Source organism: Hyaloscypha bicolor (genome assembly GCF_002865645.1).
Source record: "Hyaloscypha bicolor E unplaced genomic scaffold K444scaffold_53, whole genome shotgun sequence".
In the NCBI taxonomy this organism is placed as follows: Eukaryota; Fungi; Ascomycota; class Leotiomycetes; order Helotiales; family Hyaloscyphaceae; genus Hyaloscypha; species Hyaloscypha bicolor.
Genome location: NW_020194555.1, coordinates 2,557,016 through 2,573,487, shown reverse-complemented (window position 1 = coordinate 2,573,487; position 16,472 = coordinate 2,557,016). Strand labels below are relative to the sequence as shown.

The 16,472-nt window shown below is 49.5% G+C and overlaps 6 protein-coding genes across 6 annotated transcripts; 5 read left to right on the top strand and 1 right to left on the bottom strand.

The window, feature by feature from the left end:
* Positions 1-339: 339 nt before the first annotated feature.
* Positions 340-1,391, top strand: K444DRAFT_661803 (uncharacterized protein; the record flags this gene model as incomplete). The annotated part of the gene is made up of 2 exons (XM_024886628.1): positions 340-936; positions 994-1,391. The coding sequence occupies 2 exons, from the start codon at positions 340-342 to the stop codon at positions 1,108-1,110; spliced, it is 714 nt and encodes a 237-aa protein (XP_024739621.1). The 3' UTR covers positions 1,111-1,391.
* Positions 1,392-3,200: 1,809 nt separating this feature from the next.
* On the top strand, positions 3,201-3,952 carry K444DRAFT_557912 (uncharacterized protein). Its single transcript, XM_024876803.1, has 3 exons — positions 3,201-3,411; positions 3,476-3,731; positions 3,803-3,952. Exons 1-2 carry the CDS (start codon positions 3,229-3,231, stop codon positions 3,653-3,655), a joined length of 363 nt encoding a protein of 120 aa, XP_024739620.1. The 5' UTR covers positions 3,201-3,228; the 3' UTR covers positions 3,656-3,731; positions 3,803-3,952.
* Positions 3,953-4,621: 669 nt separating this feature from the next.
* Positions 4,622-5,995, top strand: K444DRAFT_586008 (HET-domain-containing protein). Its single transcript, XM_024877957.1, has 3 exons — positions 4,622-4,813; positions 4,928-5,372; positions 5,466-5,995. Exons 1-3 carry the CDS (start codon positions 4,800-4,802, stop codon positions 5,838-5,840), a joined length of 834 nt encoding a protein of 277 aa, XP_024739619.1. The 5' UTR covers positions 4,622-4,799; the 3' UTR covers positions 5,841-5,995.
* Positions 5,996-7,484: 1,489 nt separating this feature from the next.
* K444DRAFT_348248 (uncharacterized protein) lies at positions 7,485-9,849 on the top strand. Its single transcript, XM_024872086.1, has 6 exons — positions 7,485-8,119; positions 8,204-8,556; positions 8,607-8,687; positions 8,740-9,371; positions 9,437-9,599; positions 9,654-9,849. The coding sequence occupies exons 1-5, from the start codon at positions 7,798-7,800 to the stop codon at positions 9,501-9,503; spliced, it is 1,455 nt and encodes a 484-aa protein (XP_024739618.1). The 5' UTR covers positions 7,485-7,797; the 3' UTR covers positions 9,504-9,599; positions 9,654-9,849.
* A 291-nt stretch (positions 9,850-10,140) lies between these two features.
* On the bottom strand, positions 10,141-11,993 carry K444DRAFT_525137 (alpha/beta-hydrolase; the record flags this gene model as incomplete). The annotated part of the gene is made up of 5 exons (XM_024874417.1): positions 10,141-10,790; positions 10,836-11,238; positions 11,285-11,414; positions 11,466-11,812; positions 11,865-11,993. 5 exons carry the CDS (start codon positions 11,991-11,993, stop codon positions 10,141-10,143), a joined length of 1,659 nt encoding a protein of 552 aa, XP_024739617.1.
* A 1,291-nt stretch (positions 11,994-13,284) lies between these two features.
* K444DRAFT_610732 (phthalate transporter) lies at positions 13,285-15,441 on the top strand. Its single transcript, XM_024879808.1, has 6 exons — positions 13,285-13,721; positions 13,843-13,849; positions 13,901-14,072; positions 14,125-14,376; positions 14,447-14,876; positions 14,927-15,441. Exons 1-6 carry the CDS (start codon positions 13,502-13,504, stop codon positions 15,310-15,312), a joined length of 1,467 nt encoding a protein of 488 aa, XP_024739616.1. The 5' UTR covers positions 13,285-13,501; the 3' UTR covers positions 15,313-15,441.
* Positions 15,442-16,472: the final 1,031 nt, after the last annotated feature.

The window sequence follows — 16,472 nt, the reverse complement described above, 5'->3', positions numbered from 1 at the left end:
CTGCGTAGTCTTTTGTGAATCAGGGAGAGAGAGAGGAGGAGAGCGAGGCTGTGCAGATGGTGGAGTGTCTGCGTCATAAAGGTTACCATAATCAGGTGGTGGTGTAGTGAAGCGTGAATCTTGAGAGTCCATTGTAATTGAGGATATAAACAAGTAAAGTAAAGCCAGTGGAAGCTGTGTTTTCTGCCATACTTATGGTTCAGCTACGCTGGCGAGCTAGAAGCTTCTACGTGCTCTGATTGGCTAAAAATGGGGTGAGGCGTGGCGTGAGTGAAGCATGAGAGTGTGGCGAATATTGGACCCACTCGTAATTATTCAAGGGGGGGGATAGTAGCAAAAATGGCTACTGCGACACAAATACCAACCACCTACCCCAACGCCTTCAATATCCCCCTTGACCTCAACCACCCACTGAGCCCCAACCGTGCCCTAGCAATCCGTCTCCCCTCGCCTTTGACCACCCACAAACCCTCCTCAATCCAAGATCTCACGACACTACTTCCGTCCCTCTACAGTCCAACACAAGGAATCACCAATGAACACCTCCTATCAGCACACAAAGCGACCATCATCTCGCCCTCGCCACCAATTGACTATGTCCTCGAGAAGCAGAATCTCTTGGGCACGCACCTTGCAATTCTCGACGCCGAAGGAAACGAAGTAGCCGAATGGCGACTGCCTGTCCTAAGGTTCCGAAGAGGAGTTAGAAATGTCGTTGAAGTCAAATTCCCTCGCGGCGGTGGTGAAGCGGAGGTAATGGAGATGAGAAGATTAACGGAGGGAAAGGGCAGGGAGAAGGAGAAGGAGTTGCCGGTTCCGATTGGAACGCATCACCACCATGTTCATCATCGGGATGCCGAGAGCTTTGTTGAGGATGGTATTGCGTTTCTTTGGGAGGCGGAGCCGGAGGCCCTGTATCAGAAGGCTTTGTTCAAGGTATTTTTCACTGCTGGGAATGGGTGGTTTTGGAGATTAGTGCTGATTCATCCGAAGGTGATCCATGATGAGAATGGCAAGGCGAGGAAGAGAGAGGTGGCTAGGTTTGGACAGCAGAATCCAAAAATAAGGAGGGACTGCTGGTACTTGATTCGAGGGAGGCGGATGAGTTGATTGTGGTTTTGACGATTTGTGCTATGGTGGAGGCGAAGGACTCTTTCCTGAAGTAGAAAAGCGAGATGTCAGGTTCCTCCTGGATTTGGCATTTGGAGGCAGGAATTAGGGTCAGAACGGAAGTTTCAGCGTCTACTTTGTTTCTTTTGAAATTAGCATTAGATTTGGAGTCTTTAAGAGGGAAGGCGATACAGCATTTCACGGAAAGGTTGCCAAAGGCTGGTGTCAGCAATTCGACAATCTGGAATGGACCTAAAATATCTTGATACCTTATTGATGACTCTTCTTGGGAACTATTATGTGAAGACTGGGAGATGCCATAAGATAAGGACTTTAAATAATCATTCCATATCCTCGTAAGAGGAGAATGGTGGGGTAAATGCCCCTCCCCTCCCCTCGTGTGCCTCGCTTAGAAACCTGGACTTTATTCGAGACGTCAATCCTCCTCGCTTCACTTCTTCTTGCGACAACAAAAGTCCCGAAAGGGTCGCCCCACGCTTAATATAGATATATTATCTAATGGGGCCTTAGTCTTGTTATTTTGATCCCCCGGATTGCAAATTTAACCGGAAGTCTCCCTTTGCCCACAGCTAGCTCTCGATGTGGTGGTAATCTTACTAATTTGCAGAATGCAATATATATCTCATCCAACTATAGAGATTTTGCTCTACCATTTTACACAAATGAGAGCTGCCCCTACACTGTCGAGTGAGTTCCAAATCCTCCTATAGCAAGTGCTAATTGACCAAGTCCTCAGTGTCGAGTTATCAGACGTTTCGGGCGGCTTCTCTCCAATCCCAGAACTGTTCGCGTCAAATAAGTCACTAAGTCTCATTTTTTCTCTCCTTCACAGGTTCATACACTGGACCTTCCGATGACCTTTGGACCCCCGTGCACCAGAACATGACTCGAATCTTCTCGGAAGGTTCAACGGTCCAGCGCTGATGGCAAAAATTGACGCGAATAACAGCCAGCTTATTGTGTTCTCAACGATATAGAAAGCTGCAAAGTCTAAGCACTTTCTACTATACGGTTCTAAGTCCTGATGCCCCATTGCTGGCGAATAGTCTTCCAGCGGGCGGTGTCAGTGTCCCGTTACCGAACAACCAATGGGAGTTGGAAGTGAAAAACTGGGTTCAAATTTGGCTTGAGCGATATCCAGCGGATGGTGGTCAACTCTGCAACTGGACCGCCTGGATAATTCGCGCAATATAGCTTCAACCAAGCCAGAAGTCCTGCTTTGCAATGGATATGCGAGAACCAGATTATTCAGAGAGATGACTTTACTAGTTTTAGTACTCTGGCAATCGCATTCGTTTTTGGCATTGGACGAAGTGTCATACTCCTGAGCTTGTTTCTGGAGAATCTCGTTAGCTGGTTGCGGATTAGATTCAACGGTGACTTGTGGAGGTAAGAGAAGTGGTGGATAAATGGTACATTACAGCTTCAGAGAGCATCGTTCGAGAATTCAGGCTTAGGTGGAGTGTGGAAAGCGGGGATGGGGGACATCCCTATTTCGGGAAAGGGAACGTCTATCACGACCCGTGGCTGGTGTTCTGGAAGCAGAATCAGCTGTATTGGGTGTGTATGTAAACGTCTAAAGAGAGGAGAGCGCGGGGAGCTCGAGCTGAGTACAGGGTGCCACGCTAGGGCCAGGTCATGTGACGCTGACGTCACAACAACGTCTTTCCTGGCTTAGGGATGGGGAAGGTGGAGTGGGGTGGTGGGAAGACGGGGTACACGAAGCTAGAAGCGGGTGGGAGAGCAGAAAGAAATTAGGAGTTTGGCTGTCGTGGGGAAAATCGGGATGGGCTGGGTAGGAAGGGGACTTTCGAGCCTAGAGTAAATGGGAAGGGCAAGTATTGGGGGAGCCCGAACAAGGCGGGCTTCTTTTAGTGGTTTTTTTGAGCTAAAAGAAGGATTTTGGAATTCAAAAGATAAACCTCTTGCACATATTAAGCCTAAGGAGACTATATTGCAGAGAGGGTCAAACTTTCAGATATTTGGTATCCCGTATCACGTGCCTCAGTCAATCACGTGTATGGCTAACCGATCTTCAACCTCAACTTCAACCTCTCCTCTCCCATCCCACACAATCACCACCAAACCAATGGCTCAATGCCACCAATCCACCGAATCCTCATCAAGACCCACCACATGACATCCCGCAAGAAGATCCTAAACCTCACTCGCGCCGCCTCCAACTTGCAATGTTCTGTCCTCTTGAAAACCGGCGCTCATCCACCGGGAATGATGTTCGCTGAAGGCGGGGGCACTGAGGATTGGATGAAAGTTGTAAAGGTGAGCCGCCTCACCAAATTTTTCAGCTCATTTGAGGAGCAAGGATGTGGCTGATGAAAAGTAGAAGTTACGATACAAGGATTTTCGTTTGATGGGTAAGGATGAGGTCAATGAGAGAAGACTTGATGTTGAAGCTGGGAAAGTCGTGGAATTGACGAGTATGAAGGAATTTGCGGCGTTCTTGGAGAGGGATCCGGTGATTTATGAGTGGTGGAGGGTGAGGATGGGGTATACCGAGGGCTGAGGATGTGCTGGAGCATACTGGGTTTGGTGATGCGGCCCTCTGGTGGTCTATCCGGGAAAATGTGTCAGGCACTGTGGTAAGTTGTTACCTCTAACTTTTTGATGATGACCTTTTTTGTTCCAAATGTTGCTGACTATCTCTTGATAGGTCCGATGAAGCATGTTCTTTGTCTTGCAAACTCGTCCCCCTTTTACCTACCCTGCACGTCAATTGCTGCTCAATGTATCGCGGCGCAATCCCGGCGCACCTCTACTCACTATTCACTCTGAATTATCACGTGTTTTTGTTGTTTTGTTGCACATCGTAGGGTCGCTGAGTTTGCTCTACGAATTGAAAGAGGAGCGGGCGACGCGAACAAACCGACCGGATAGATGGAGATCACTGATCGCCTCAACTGCTCAAATCGCCTAGACGCCATGCAACTCCCTCCGCCATGCCTACTCCCAATCCCAATCTCAAATGCAATAAATCTGCCTCAATATCCGACATCGTTTAGAATACTAAAACAGTGCCTCGATTATTTTCTCGCAAGCTATTTACTTTGTTCGTCGCCCCTTTGTCTTGCAAGGTTGGTACAATATTCGCCCGATCTCGTCGACAACACTCAAATCTACCCACACAACCCAAGTCTCACACCTACAGGCATCAAAACTCTCTACGACATAAACTCTTCGTCCCAAGCTGAAACTTCATGATTTCACCCTTCCTCGCATCAAAATGGCCATTCATCTCTCGACTTTCAAATTACCGGATTCTGATTATCTCGATTAGAATTAAATATAGGCAACTGGTCGAAGACAAGGCTCGGTATGGAAAGGAAGAGAATTTGGGCTGGACCGGTAATGTTCGTGCTCGTGGTTTTTGTGATTGGATACAAGCATCATTTTGTGCAACTGTGGCGTTCTGGTCAGCTCGCAGCCACACATGCAGACCCAACTTCTACAACACAAAACGCAAACCAGCCCCAAGCAGTGCTGGCTTCCATGCATTCCTGAGCTACCTGGGTCTTACTTCAAGCAGGTCCGAGGAGTCTTCAGCATTACGCTCCAGATCCAGGCTCCCTCCCAAAACAACTGAGAGCCTCACGGCGAGCCTTGCAACTGCCTTCATATTCAGGTCAAGCGAGCATCTGAACTATCTGGTTATGGCACCACTACTGTGAGTTAAACATGTATTTTTATGCCGGCCGACCCACGGACTCTTAGTGGCTCATTGTACCCAGCCTTGAGCATTAGTTGCGCCTAAATTGATATCTGCTGATGCCTTGTGGAGACCAGCTTCGATGGCACAATACACCTACAGCACCCTGAAACCATCCAACTTCCGATTTTTGATTTTGCTACCCGGCGATGGTGACGATATTGTGAACTGCCTGCTCCAAGAAAGTATCATACGCCAGCCCAATTCCGAGTACGAAGCACTATCGTATGTATGGGGCGACGACAAGAAACCGCACCTGGTCCTATGCGAGGGGAAGGAATTAGCCGTTACGACATCACTATGGACTGCCCTTCGCCGACTCAGACTACCGCAGGAGCGTCGTACTCTTTGGGCAGATGCAATATGTATCAACCAAGCGGACCTCGGAGAGCGAGCGGACCAAGTTCAGCTCATGCGCCAGATTTACGATGGGGCGGCTCGCGTCATTATCTGGCTCGGAGAAGAAACTGATGTCATGAGAAGAGCATTTCCGCTCATAGACCACTTCACAATATCAGTCAGCGAGTACCTAGATGAAGTGCCCGATGTCTACACGCCCGCAGTCAAGCACTGGGTGATGGAACGGGGTCGCGCAACTTTCGACTCCGAGAACCAAATAGTATTGCAGCATTTCTTTGAAAACCCATGGTTTCTGCGCGCTTGGGTGTTCCAGGAAGCTGTATGTGCAAAGTCCGCAATTGTTCAATGTGGTGGCCTGCAGATCGACTTCGAGATCCTCGAGCTCTTTGCCACTCTTTTCTTCGTGAACGAACTCACCACCATACTTCCCACAGCAGAGAGCCGAGGCTCCCATCACCAACTATACGCCATACGAAATGTAAGAAGACTTTATGCCCGGGGCGAGAAACACACCATCTTCAGGCTCCTTGCTGGCTCCGCTGGAGCCGGCGCCAAAGATCCTCGAGACCAATTGTTCTCGTTGGCAAGGGATTGCAGCCGGGCAGCCTTTACCGTACCCCCCTAACTACACTCAAGATGTCATATCTTGGTACAGGGACTTCTCAGCACACGCGCTACGCACAGAACCCGGCATGGTGGCCCTTGAGGAGTGTTTTCTTTGTCCAGACCGGTTACCTGGTCTCCCGTCCTGGGCCCGTGACTGGACTGGTTCTCGATATGTTCCTTTCCCGGGCAATAACCCTAAACGCATCTTTGATGCTGACGGCAAGAAGGAATCAGTCCAGCAGTTGATGTTTGATGACAATACATTAACTCTACACGGCTGTGTTGTAGACAGAATCGCTCGGGTTGGCAACGAAGGGTATCCCCGAATTATTTCTAATATCGACGAATCCCAAGAGGAGGCACGCGATCGAAGATCGGAGGTACATGTTGACATGGTGAAAGAAGGTGTCATTCTTGCCAAAGAGGTCACACTCCATGCTTTCAACACCGAGGCTCTTTGGCAAGCGCTCTGGCGCACCTTGCTCGGAGACCAAATACAGCAACAAAACCTGCAAAACAATCGCGTTGACCAAAGCTATGAGGAAATGGTGGCCCACTTGAAGCCTTTGGTTATTGGGAGCTCAGGATATTTGGATATGACTCTTTTGAGGGAAAATAATCCAAGGCGAATGGAATTCAACAACGCAATTCAAAGAGTAAGTTTTCAACGGAGATTCTGCGTCACACATGGTGGTCGTCTTGGATGGGTCCCCAGACACGCCCAAGAAGGTGATGCAATTGCTATCGTTGCCGGCATTGGTGTTCCTATGGCTTTACGATCCAAAATGACGGATTACGAGGTGCTTGGAAACTGTTATGTACACGGAATTATGGATGGGGAAATGGCAGACAGCGATCGTCTGGGGAGGGAATTGCTGCACCTCGTCTAGGTCCGGAGGATGAGCTTGTCCGTTCTTTGAGTCTGGTTCGTGGGTCAGGATGTGCTTTAATCTGGAAGGCTCTCAGACTCGAACTAAAGCTCTGGAATTCCTGTCAGTGCATATGATTGAACGACATCCTGACCCATGGAAGAGATTCAAAAAGGGAAGATCCTCATCCTCTTTAAGAATATTTATTCTTCGATGAGCCAGCTTACTTCTTAGCGAGACGTTTTGGCAGTGTGACAAGTGGTCAGCACTCAGCCTCTTTCAAGCACTATATATCGCCCCCAAGTTATAGAGTGGCCAGTGCTAGTATGACCCCTTTGGCGCGAGATTGACAGCAAGGCTGTGATAATACGAATCTCAGCCACAGAAGTACTTTATAACTCTACAGCTGATCGTTTCTCTTTAAATCCTAGTCACGTGCAACGACTCCAATTTATCCCCTTCGTCCCAATTCTCAACTTAGCGGTCCAATAGCACACGTTACCTTCATGCTTTGAAAGTACTGACTCGTGTCCACTCACGATTCTGCTCTTGGCAGTCAAACGGTGGTAACCCACCGAAGCCCATGCTGACAGGCGGGATTCCCCCCCTCAAGCAGTGGAACGGCAACGCCATCAATTAATTTGACCTGCCTGCTGCCTGCTGCCCAAGGCAGCTTGCCATCGCTCTTGATCTTAAAATAAGCATCGTGTAACACCCAGCTCCCATCCTCAATTCCAAAAGCTTCCCAAATTCTGTCTATCTTATCTACTTCCTGCTTAAGGAAAGTTAGTAAGGGGACTCGGGAAGTGGACGTTGAGGAGGAATGGATGGCCGGGTGGGGCTTTTCGGCGTTGATTGGTTGCGCTCTGGCTTGCGCCGCATCCCCAGCCGATTTTCTCCCGGGGGAAGAACGAGATCCAACCAGGCCCCGCAATCGACAAACATGGGGCTACCCCGCATGCTGCTCGTAATAACCCCTACGTCGTGCTGCCGCTCACCTCACCCAGAATCTTCGATCTGGATACCTCAAACACTGAATCATGGATTAGAGCTCCATAGTCTGGATACGAGAAGGACTAGTTCGAGAGCAAGTACTAGAGAGGGAAGATGGAGTTCGATCCAGAGAGCTTTATGAACGACGTGCATGCGGCGCTGCAGCATCACTCACCGTATTCGAGAGGTGCGGTTCGCCCGAGAGAACAGCACGATGGGGGCAATGGAGAGTTGGATTCTATTGTTGAGGAGGGGAGGGGGTCAATGTTTCCTGCTTCGAAACGGAGACGGCTATCGACGAACATTGAGAGCACGAGTCCGGAGAGCTTCGATATCAGCGAGTGGCTGACGACTGAGAATGAAGCGTTAAGTGCTGATACCCATGACGGGTCGGACAGCGAGTCCGATGATGATGTTCCTGCGTTTTTCAGCCCAAGTAAGTCTTATTTCCTTGGATTTCATGTATTGAGAAGCTTCAATTGAGTGGAACCCACTCCTGGTTTGCGACTGACCATCTCAGGCCTCGACATGACAACAGCTCTCGTCTCGTCACACCCCCGAATACCCCCTGCAATTCCAGCCAACACCTGGGAACTCCAAGAACGCGGCTCCTCAGACGCAAGTCTCATGTACGCAGAACGCCTCGACCTAGTTCCCAACTTCTACGCTTACTCCGTCAAGGCATGCTTATTACCAATTCGAAGGGTGCAGCATGCACTTGTTTCGCTTTATTTCCATCACATTCATCCCATGTTTCCGGTCGTCGATGAGTATCGGATGACGGAATTGCATCAGAAATATAGGGGCCAGGAGGAGCTCATGGATCCGTCTGATTTTACTGTGTATCATGCTATTATGGTTGCTGGGTTTGCTGTAAACAATTCAGTTTCTCTAGACTGACTATGGGACTGACGAAATTATAGCATCTCAGCGAAGCACAGGTCTGCAACACCCCATACAGATCTGTTCTCGAAGGCCAGGAAGCACAAGTTGAGCAATTAAAGGCAAGCTTCAAATCCTTTCGGCGAATGAAAACACCAACTGACCGAATTCAAGGCACGGTACTGGTCCCAACCAACAGCCGACCCCGTCGTCCTCACCCAAATCTGCCTCCTCCTCTCCCTCTGGTCCCCCGGCTGGATCGGTGCGCAAAACAACAGCTACTGGCTCGACATGGCCTTCAAGCACGCGACCATGGGGCGTCTCTGGGAATCTCAACCGTCAGCCTTGCCATCCATCAAAGGGCGGAAATGCCGGAAACGCCTCCTCTGGTGGTGCTGCCTCATCCGCGACCGAGTTCTAGCCCTTGGAATGCGACGTCCGCATCGTTTACACAAAACTCCTATTCAAGATGAGATTATTAGTGAGGAGGATTTTGGACTTGAGGCGAGCTATCCGAGTTACACGGATGTGAAGTCAAAAAGGGTGGCGATGGTGGCGTTCGTTTGGTTTTGCAGGTTGAGTCGGATTATGGAGGCGATTGCTGTGGCGCAGAGGCGCAATCGGTTTGCGCGGGATTGGAACAGGGATAATGTCGGGAATGTAACGAGTGAGCTGGAGGAGGTGCGGCTTTTTGATAGCAGGTTGAGGGAGTGGCTGGTGGAGTTTGAGGAGGAGGTGGGAGGGTGCAGGATGGATAAGGATCAGCCGGTTCCGGTACCGATTTCGACTTTGAGGATTATTGCTCAGTAAGTTCGGATCCCTTTCCTTGGTACTCGTGGAATTTGCTAATGGGGTCTAAGTTCTTTACAAGCGGGTTTATATCAGCCTTACTTGCACCTTTCAGTCGATCATCCAGCTCTAGTCGAAGCAGGTATTGATCCCCTGGAGCGAATGAAAGATGGCGCAAGGGAAGTAGCAATCAGCGTCCGAGATGTAATGACGAACAAGAAAAGCGATGCGATCCCAACTTGGCTGTGCGTCTGCCCTCCCTCCTTCCTTTCAACCGATTACTAACTTTTTACCATCAGCGTGGCCTGGGTGACCCTCCCCGTGGCCGTCTACCACGTAAACCAACGGATACGGCTCAACTCCAGTCCGGACCAGATCCTGATGCCCTTCCTCGCACAACTAGTACGACGCTCCTCCGGCGCGCAAATGCTGCTCATGACCGTGCGCTCCGCAACCAAAGACCACATTGAACAAATAGCCAAGGCAGAAGACGAAAAAGATCCGCACGTTGCGGCAGCACCAAAGGGACAGAGTAGTTTTCACTTTGTGCATAGCGGTCTGTCACCGAATGTTATTACGCGGAGCACGGAGGCGAAGACGCTGGCTTTTGTTACGAAGGCTATTGACTCTGCACTGGAGCTGAATGGGAGTAGTCCTGAGGAGAACTAGCTGAGATTGAGTACTACTTGAGAGGCTACAGTATTGTTTCTGAAGATAAGCGAGGGGCAGAGATTAACATGTTGCTACTGCCCGTGGAATAGAGTGGAAATGTCCTTGGCAAGTAAATTAATAGTACAACCCCTTCTGCCACCAATCGCAGTGTGCCTTTGATCCACCCAAGTCATTGGGGATAGGAACAATGAACGTCTGGTTGATATCCAGCAGCTGTCCCGTGGCGCCGAAATTCGGGAAGTGGGGCAGACCCGCACCGTTAGGGTTTCCGTGCATGACGAAGTTCGTCCAGTATGCTTGCATGGTTAGTGCTAAGGCGCTGTTCTTGACGGCCGCTGCAGGGCCCTCGTAGAAGGTGTAGGCAATGTCGTCGCCGTGGAGTGCGGGTGGGACGCTGAAGAGGTACGACCAAGCCGAAGAGCCGAAGGCTTGCGCGAGGTATTCGGCGTTGCATTGGAAGAGGGCTCCGGAGACGATGAAGTCGCCGCGGATGACGGGGTCGGTGTAGCCGTAGGTGCCGTCGTAGACAGGTGGGTAGAGCGTGTTGGCGATGTAGTCTTGGCGGCCGTCAATGGGGGAGTCGGGAAAGGAGACTGTGATTACGTTCTGGCGGAAGGTGGCTTCGGTGAAGACGAAGGGGGAGGTGAAGTACAACCCTTCGTCAACGTTATGGCCGATTATGAGTTTCAGTGATTTGTCGTATTGACCGTGCAAAAGTAGCTCCCCTGGAAGTTTAGGGGCGAAACTACCGTCGACAGAGGGATCTGAGATGATTAGCAGATAAGCATGTGACGATCCAGGGTCCTTACTGAATGTGAAGTCTCCATATGGCGCTGCTCCAACCAATTGATAGTTAACCAGTTGGAGCTTTGATGTTGATAAAGTCCTTGCTTGTTGTAGGGTACTGACTCCAGCCAAGGACAGGAACTTCTGATAGATGTCCTCTGGTCGATTGTTGTTGGGTACCATGAGGAATGCACCGCTCTGGATGATGGCTTGCGAGAAAGGCACTCTCCCGAGCAGGCCGCCATATGCAGTCACCTGATGGATTGTGCTTCCTCCCCCTGCTGATTCCCCCATCACAGTTACACGAGTGGGGTCTCCACCGAAGAGATGGATGTTCTGCTGAACCCACTCAAGTGCAAAGCGCTGGTCGAGGAGACCAGCGTTGGCGGTACCGTTCATCTGGAATGTTGGTCCTGAGAGGAACCCCTGAGAAATGTCAGACCAGCTTGAGCGCAGGGGAGGTCTATCTTACGAAAAGACCAAGTCGATAGTTGATAGCTACGTAGACTATACCGCCTTTACTGGCTTTTATAAGACCTCCACCGGTTCCATATTGCGTTTTCCATCCAAGAGTGTAGCCTCCGCCATGGATCCAAACGAGCCTATTTAATTGGTTAGTTTCTTGTCACGTGAGTAGATGTCAATACAATTACACTGGTGCGCCAGCTCCTGTCCCCTTGTTATCAAAGATTGCCTTTGGAACCATGACATCCAACAGAAGACAGTTCTCGCTAGTTGAAAGGATAGGAGTAGGTAGAGTGGTGATCGCTGGTGGGGTATACCCAGCGCTGATATTGATACTGCCTATGCCCTGCGTCAACCATTTGGTGGCAACAGCAGTCCATGCTGGAATCGCGTTAGGACAGACAGCAAATCTGGAGCCGTCATTCCTCGGCTTTGGTGATGCAGTAGAATGTGCCCGGGGAGCGGTGAAGCGCAGGTTTCCAACTGGAGGTTCTGCATAAGGGATGTTGGAGAAGTTGTAAAAGTTGCCGGTTGTCTGTCAACAAGTTAGTAAGTGTTGATCCCAGAGTAAATTGTGAACTCTTGACATTGAGAAAGCCTGTGTGGATTTCATATCCCAGGTCAACTTGCGCGGACGTCGCTCTAGGGGGTCCTGCAAGAGCAAGGGAGATGTTGTTGAGGGCAAACACACCCAAGATCAACAAAAAAGAATGCATAATGGGTAGAATTTGCCAAACTCTTTCACTTTGGAGGAAAACCACTTCTTTCGGAGGAAGTAGAATGCGCTTCATCTGGATATATCTCACCTTTTATGGAGTCTTGCGGGGTTGATATAGTCATTATGACAACTATGATCTCTTTACGGGGTCAGCTGCGGGGATTGTTATTCTGGGGAAGTCAGACGCACCGCCAATGTCAAAGTTCGGTCGGCGCCGAATCTGGATCGTATTGCTTAGACTTTGGCAGTATCTGTAAGGCCAGGCAAGCAATACAGTCCGAGTGTGGAAAGTCCCAGGCGGGGTTTTGCCTTGAGCACATAGATTCCAGGTAGATGCGCCTTACAGTCAAGGCCTTCATTGGAGGCTGACGCAGTTGATGGGTGGCTTGGTTTCCGTCCCTGACCCGGATATTTACGTCTAACATGGTAATTTAAATTTAAGGCCATACTGCCGTGCTCGGGTCACCACGATGTGGTGGATCATCGGATCCAACTGACAGGTAATATATTTTGTGAGATTAGACGAATGTGACTTCCTAATCCGGAAGGCCAGTAATATCGACATGAATTATAACTCCTCATCTGGATACAAGTAATTTTTGCGGGGATATGATCTGGGGATCATAACATCGGACCAACATGACCGCTTGATCGGGATGCAGCCTCGGTGGTTGAGTTCCTTAGCAAGGGTTGTCGGCACTGAACCGTCTTTGCGGCCCAAGATGCCATGGTGAAGAATCTCCGAACCCTCGTGATCCTTGTTCGCGAGGGTCTGGCCGAACGCTGAATCGCGCAGCAAGACCACTGTTTGGGGATGAATATCTCGCAAGTTGACAACTGATCGAAGATACCTTAAGATGATACCGAAGGTCGAGCGAGGACTTCCTCTGAGACCCCCATAATCAGGTCCCATGCCTTCAAGATTTCACTCAAGAGCACAGATATCCTGGTCAGCAACTTGCCGGGCACAAATGCATGGTAAGTCTGGCCGAAGGCGAGTAGAAATATGTTTTTGGGTGCATATGCAGAACATGGGGTTATCGGGGAAAACACGACGTCGTCACCCAGTCGCGCTAACCGGTTTAGGAAGATTCCTCGGTGCTTCGCGAAACTCGATGAAGAAGACGCTACGGGGGAGCTGAGCGGCTCACAGCAGGACCGAGCCCTACATCTCACGTGCCATAGTTCCTTCCAGCAACGAATCAGCAAGGAATTGGGAGATCCGCAATATCAACATGCCAGCCACAGTTATGTTTTTGGAAAGTGCCTTGGCCAAAGCCCATCTACTGGCAATCTTGACAGGTGTTGGGCTGCTGGGTATGGAGAGGTCCACCCGCGGGGATGTTCTAGTGAGCTCTGTATATGTCCAGCCATGTCGTGCCAAGCAAGATACTTTCCTTATATCTATACGTCTTTCTTCTCCAAGATCAGAACTTCTTCATCGCAAGACACATCCTTTCTCTCGAACTTGCATCTTGTCAAATCAGCCCCTGCAAACCAATCGTCATGGCCGAAAGAACTTCCGACGTCGAGAAGCCCGGTCTCGGTGGCGATACACAGGTTGAAGATGCCGTGCTTGCACTCGCCAACGATGAGCGTGTAACTGCTTTCACGCCCGCGGAGCAGAGGAGCATTATTTGGCGGGTCGATCGTCGGTTGGTCCTTACTCTTGGCTTCCTCTACATGATCAGTCTTATGGACAGAACCAATCTTGGTGCAGCTTCTGGTATGTAATCCAGGATTCGTGCTCTCCCCTTTATTTCAAGTTATATATCCTTTACTACCCTCCCGAGTGTATCAAATCTTGGATCCTCTGTCATGAAATATAGAATACTGACTTTTGGCAGTTGCGGGGTAATACCAAATCACGGAAGTCAATCGCATCATTTACTGACATTATCTCAGAATGCAAAAGGAACTACACATGAATGCAAAGAACAATGCCTACACGATTGTCTCCCTTGTGTTCTTCCTTCCGTATGCTCTTTTCCAGCCACCTGCGACGGTCCTCATCCGTGAGATTGGACCTCGCAAGTTTCTCACTGCCATTGTTGTCTTGTGGGGTGCCGTGATGATTGTGAGCATCCTATATCCTTGCGGAACCTTGCTCTTGCTAATCTACCCTTCAGGGCTTTGGCTTTGTCAAGAGCTGGCAGACAATGGCTGTCCTCCGTGTCATTCTTGGTGGCCTCGAGGCTGGTTTCTATCCCGGCTGCGTCTATCTCCTCAGTACATGGTACCCGCGTTTTGAGCTTCAGAAGCGAAACGCTGTATTCTATCTCATTGGAAGTATGGCATCCGCTTTTGCTGGCATTCTTGCGTACGGTCTCATGCAGTTGAATGGACATGCTGGCTTATCCGGGTGGAGATGGATCTTTATCGTGCGTCTATTCCCTTCCTCATATTTCGTTACCCATAAAATAGGACATCGGCTGACGAAGCATCCATCAGATTGAGGGAACCATAACCTGTGCGCTTGGCTTCGCCGCCTACATCGCGATCGTCGACTTTCCGGAGCTCTCGCCCAAGTCATGGCATTTCCTTAATCACCGTGAAGCTGCTTTCGTGGTTGCCCGTATCGAGCACGATCGCGCCGATGTCAAGACAGAACCCTTCATTCTCGGTGCTTATCTAAAACATGCTTTAGACAGCAAGGTTTGGGCATTCGCCGCTCTTTACATGTTTACCACCACCAACTCTTACGCCATCGCATACTTCCTCCCTATCATTCTCAGAGATGGCATGGGATTCTCTGTTGCCAAGGCCCAATGTCTCGTTGCACCTCCATATTGCGCAGCCGCAGTTGTCATGGTGATTCAAGCATATTACGGAGACAAGTGGCATTTACGTGGTCCCATCATTGTGTTTAATGCAGCTATTGGTAAGCCATCCATTTGCGTCCTGCCCTATCGCTATACTAAACAGCTACAGGCGTAGTCGGTCTAGGCCTCTTGGGCTACGATAAGAACAGTGGAGTTCGCTACTTCGGCGTCTTCCTTGCCACTATCGCGGCCAACGCAAACTGCCCCGCCCTTCTCACCTACCAGTCCAACAATATTCGGGGTCAATGGAAACGAGCATTTACATCAGCAACGCTCATCGGAGGCGGCGCAATCGGTGGGATCATTGGAACAAGTGTTTTCCGCCCGATTGACGCACCTGGCTATCGCCCCGGTATTTTGGCTTGCCTTATCTCCCAAGCTCTTGTCATGGTCACTGTTGCGGGACTGAGCTGGAAGTTCCACCTCGCGAACAAGAGGGTAGATGCCGGTGGAAAGCCGATTGAGCATCACCCTGGCTTCAAATACACCTTCTAAGTTGGAGATGATGTGTGGGGATGAAGCGGTGGAGCATCAGATCGATTCTATGTGAATGTGCTGTGGTCAATTTATGCCGGGACGGTGTCTTGGATATGGTGTTTCCTAGATCACATTGATACTCTACAATAAACTCTTTAGAGAACTTTGTTGTGGGCTCAAGCTTAAGTTCCCGTGAAGAGAGTAATTATGAAAAGGGCTCGTTTATTAAGCGAAGTCCGGCTCCCCTTTCACAGTATTGTCTTTCAGTCCGTAGCCGCAGTAATGCCGGCTTTCCATATGCCAATGTAATAACCCGCTGCTCCAATTACAGGCACTGAAGTTATTAGAATATTTTGACAAAGAAAAGATGAGTTGCTGCGGAACCATCTGCTGGCTATGTGTTCTTTTCAATGTCCCCGGCTTTTTGGGACATTGAGGGGTTAGTGCTATTCTTAATGTACCTGCACGTACTGAATGACGGAAACGGAGTTGACTTATCATGCTTGTGGGTGGACAAGTTCTATCAAGTTTTGTCCATTTGGGAAATGGTAGGGGATCTGTGCTTTGCGGACAGGTAGTTAATTGCACTGTCATATCTGCCGAGAGCATAGTCCCTCGGTTTTCGCATACGTATTGAGGGGTCTTTCAAAAAGATCCATGTATTTTTTGATGAGACTTCAGGAGGCAAATAATTTTTGACAGTACACTTGTGCTTCTGCTCAAAGAGACAGCATTGAGATGCACTACGGATTCATCCCAAGAATTCCCATATACACCTCATCCCACTTGCTGACCTTGTGGCCGAATCATGTGCTCCTGCATTCCTAAGGCAGCTCTGTGCCGGATAGCTTCGTTATGGAGCATTTCTTCCAATGCAGCAACTGTGTTTCGATCTGTACTTCACAAGATAATGCAAAAGCATTTAACGTAGGAGAGCTTAGTCCTTTCTTTGAGGACAGATTTTAGATTTAGTTGCACGTAACACCGCCCAATAATGACCTAACCTCCTTTTATAGTGCCGAACCATGATGTTAGTTGTATTTAGATTTGCTAAGTGTATGTACCAGCCAATAATAGCTTAGGTAGTCTCCCCTTTAGTTCAATCCCAAGTTTCGTTGCATATCTGCCTTTTCAGCTGTACATCTTTGCTATCTAACGGAAGTTATGCCCTCATCCTC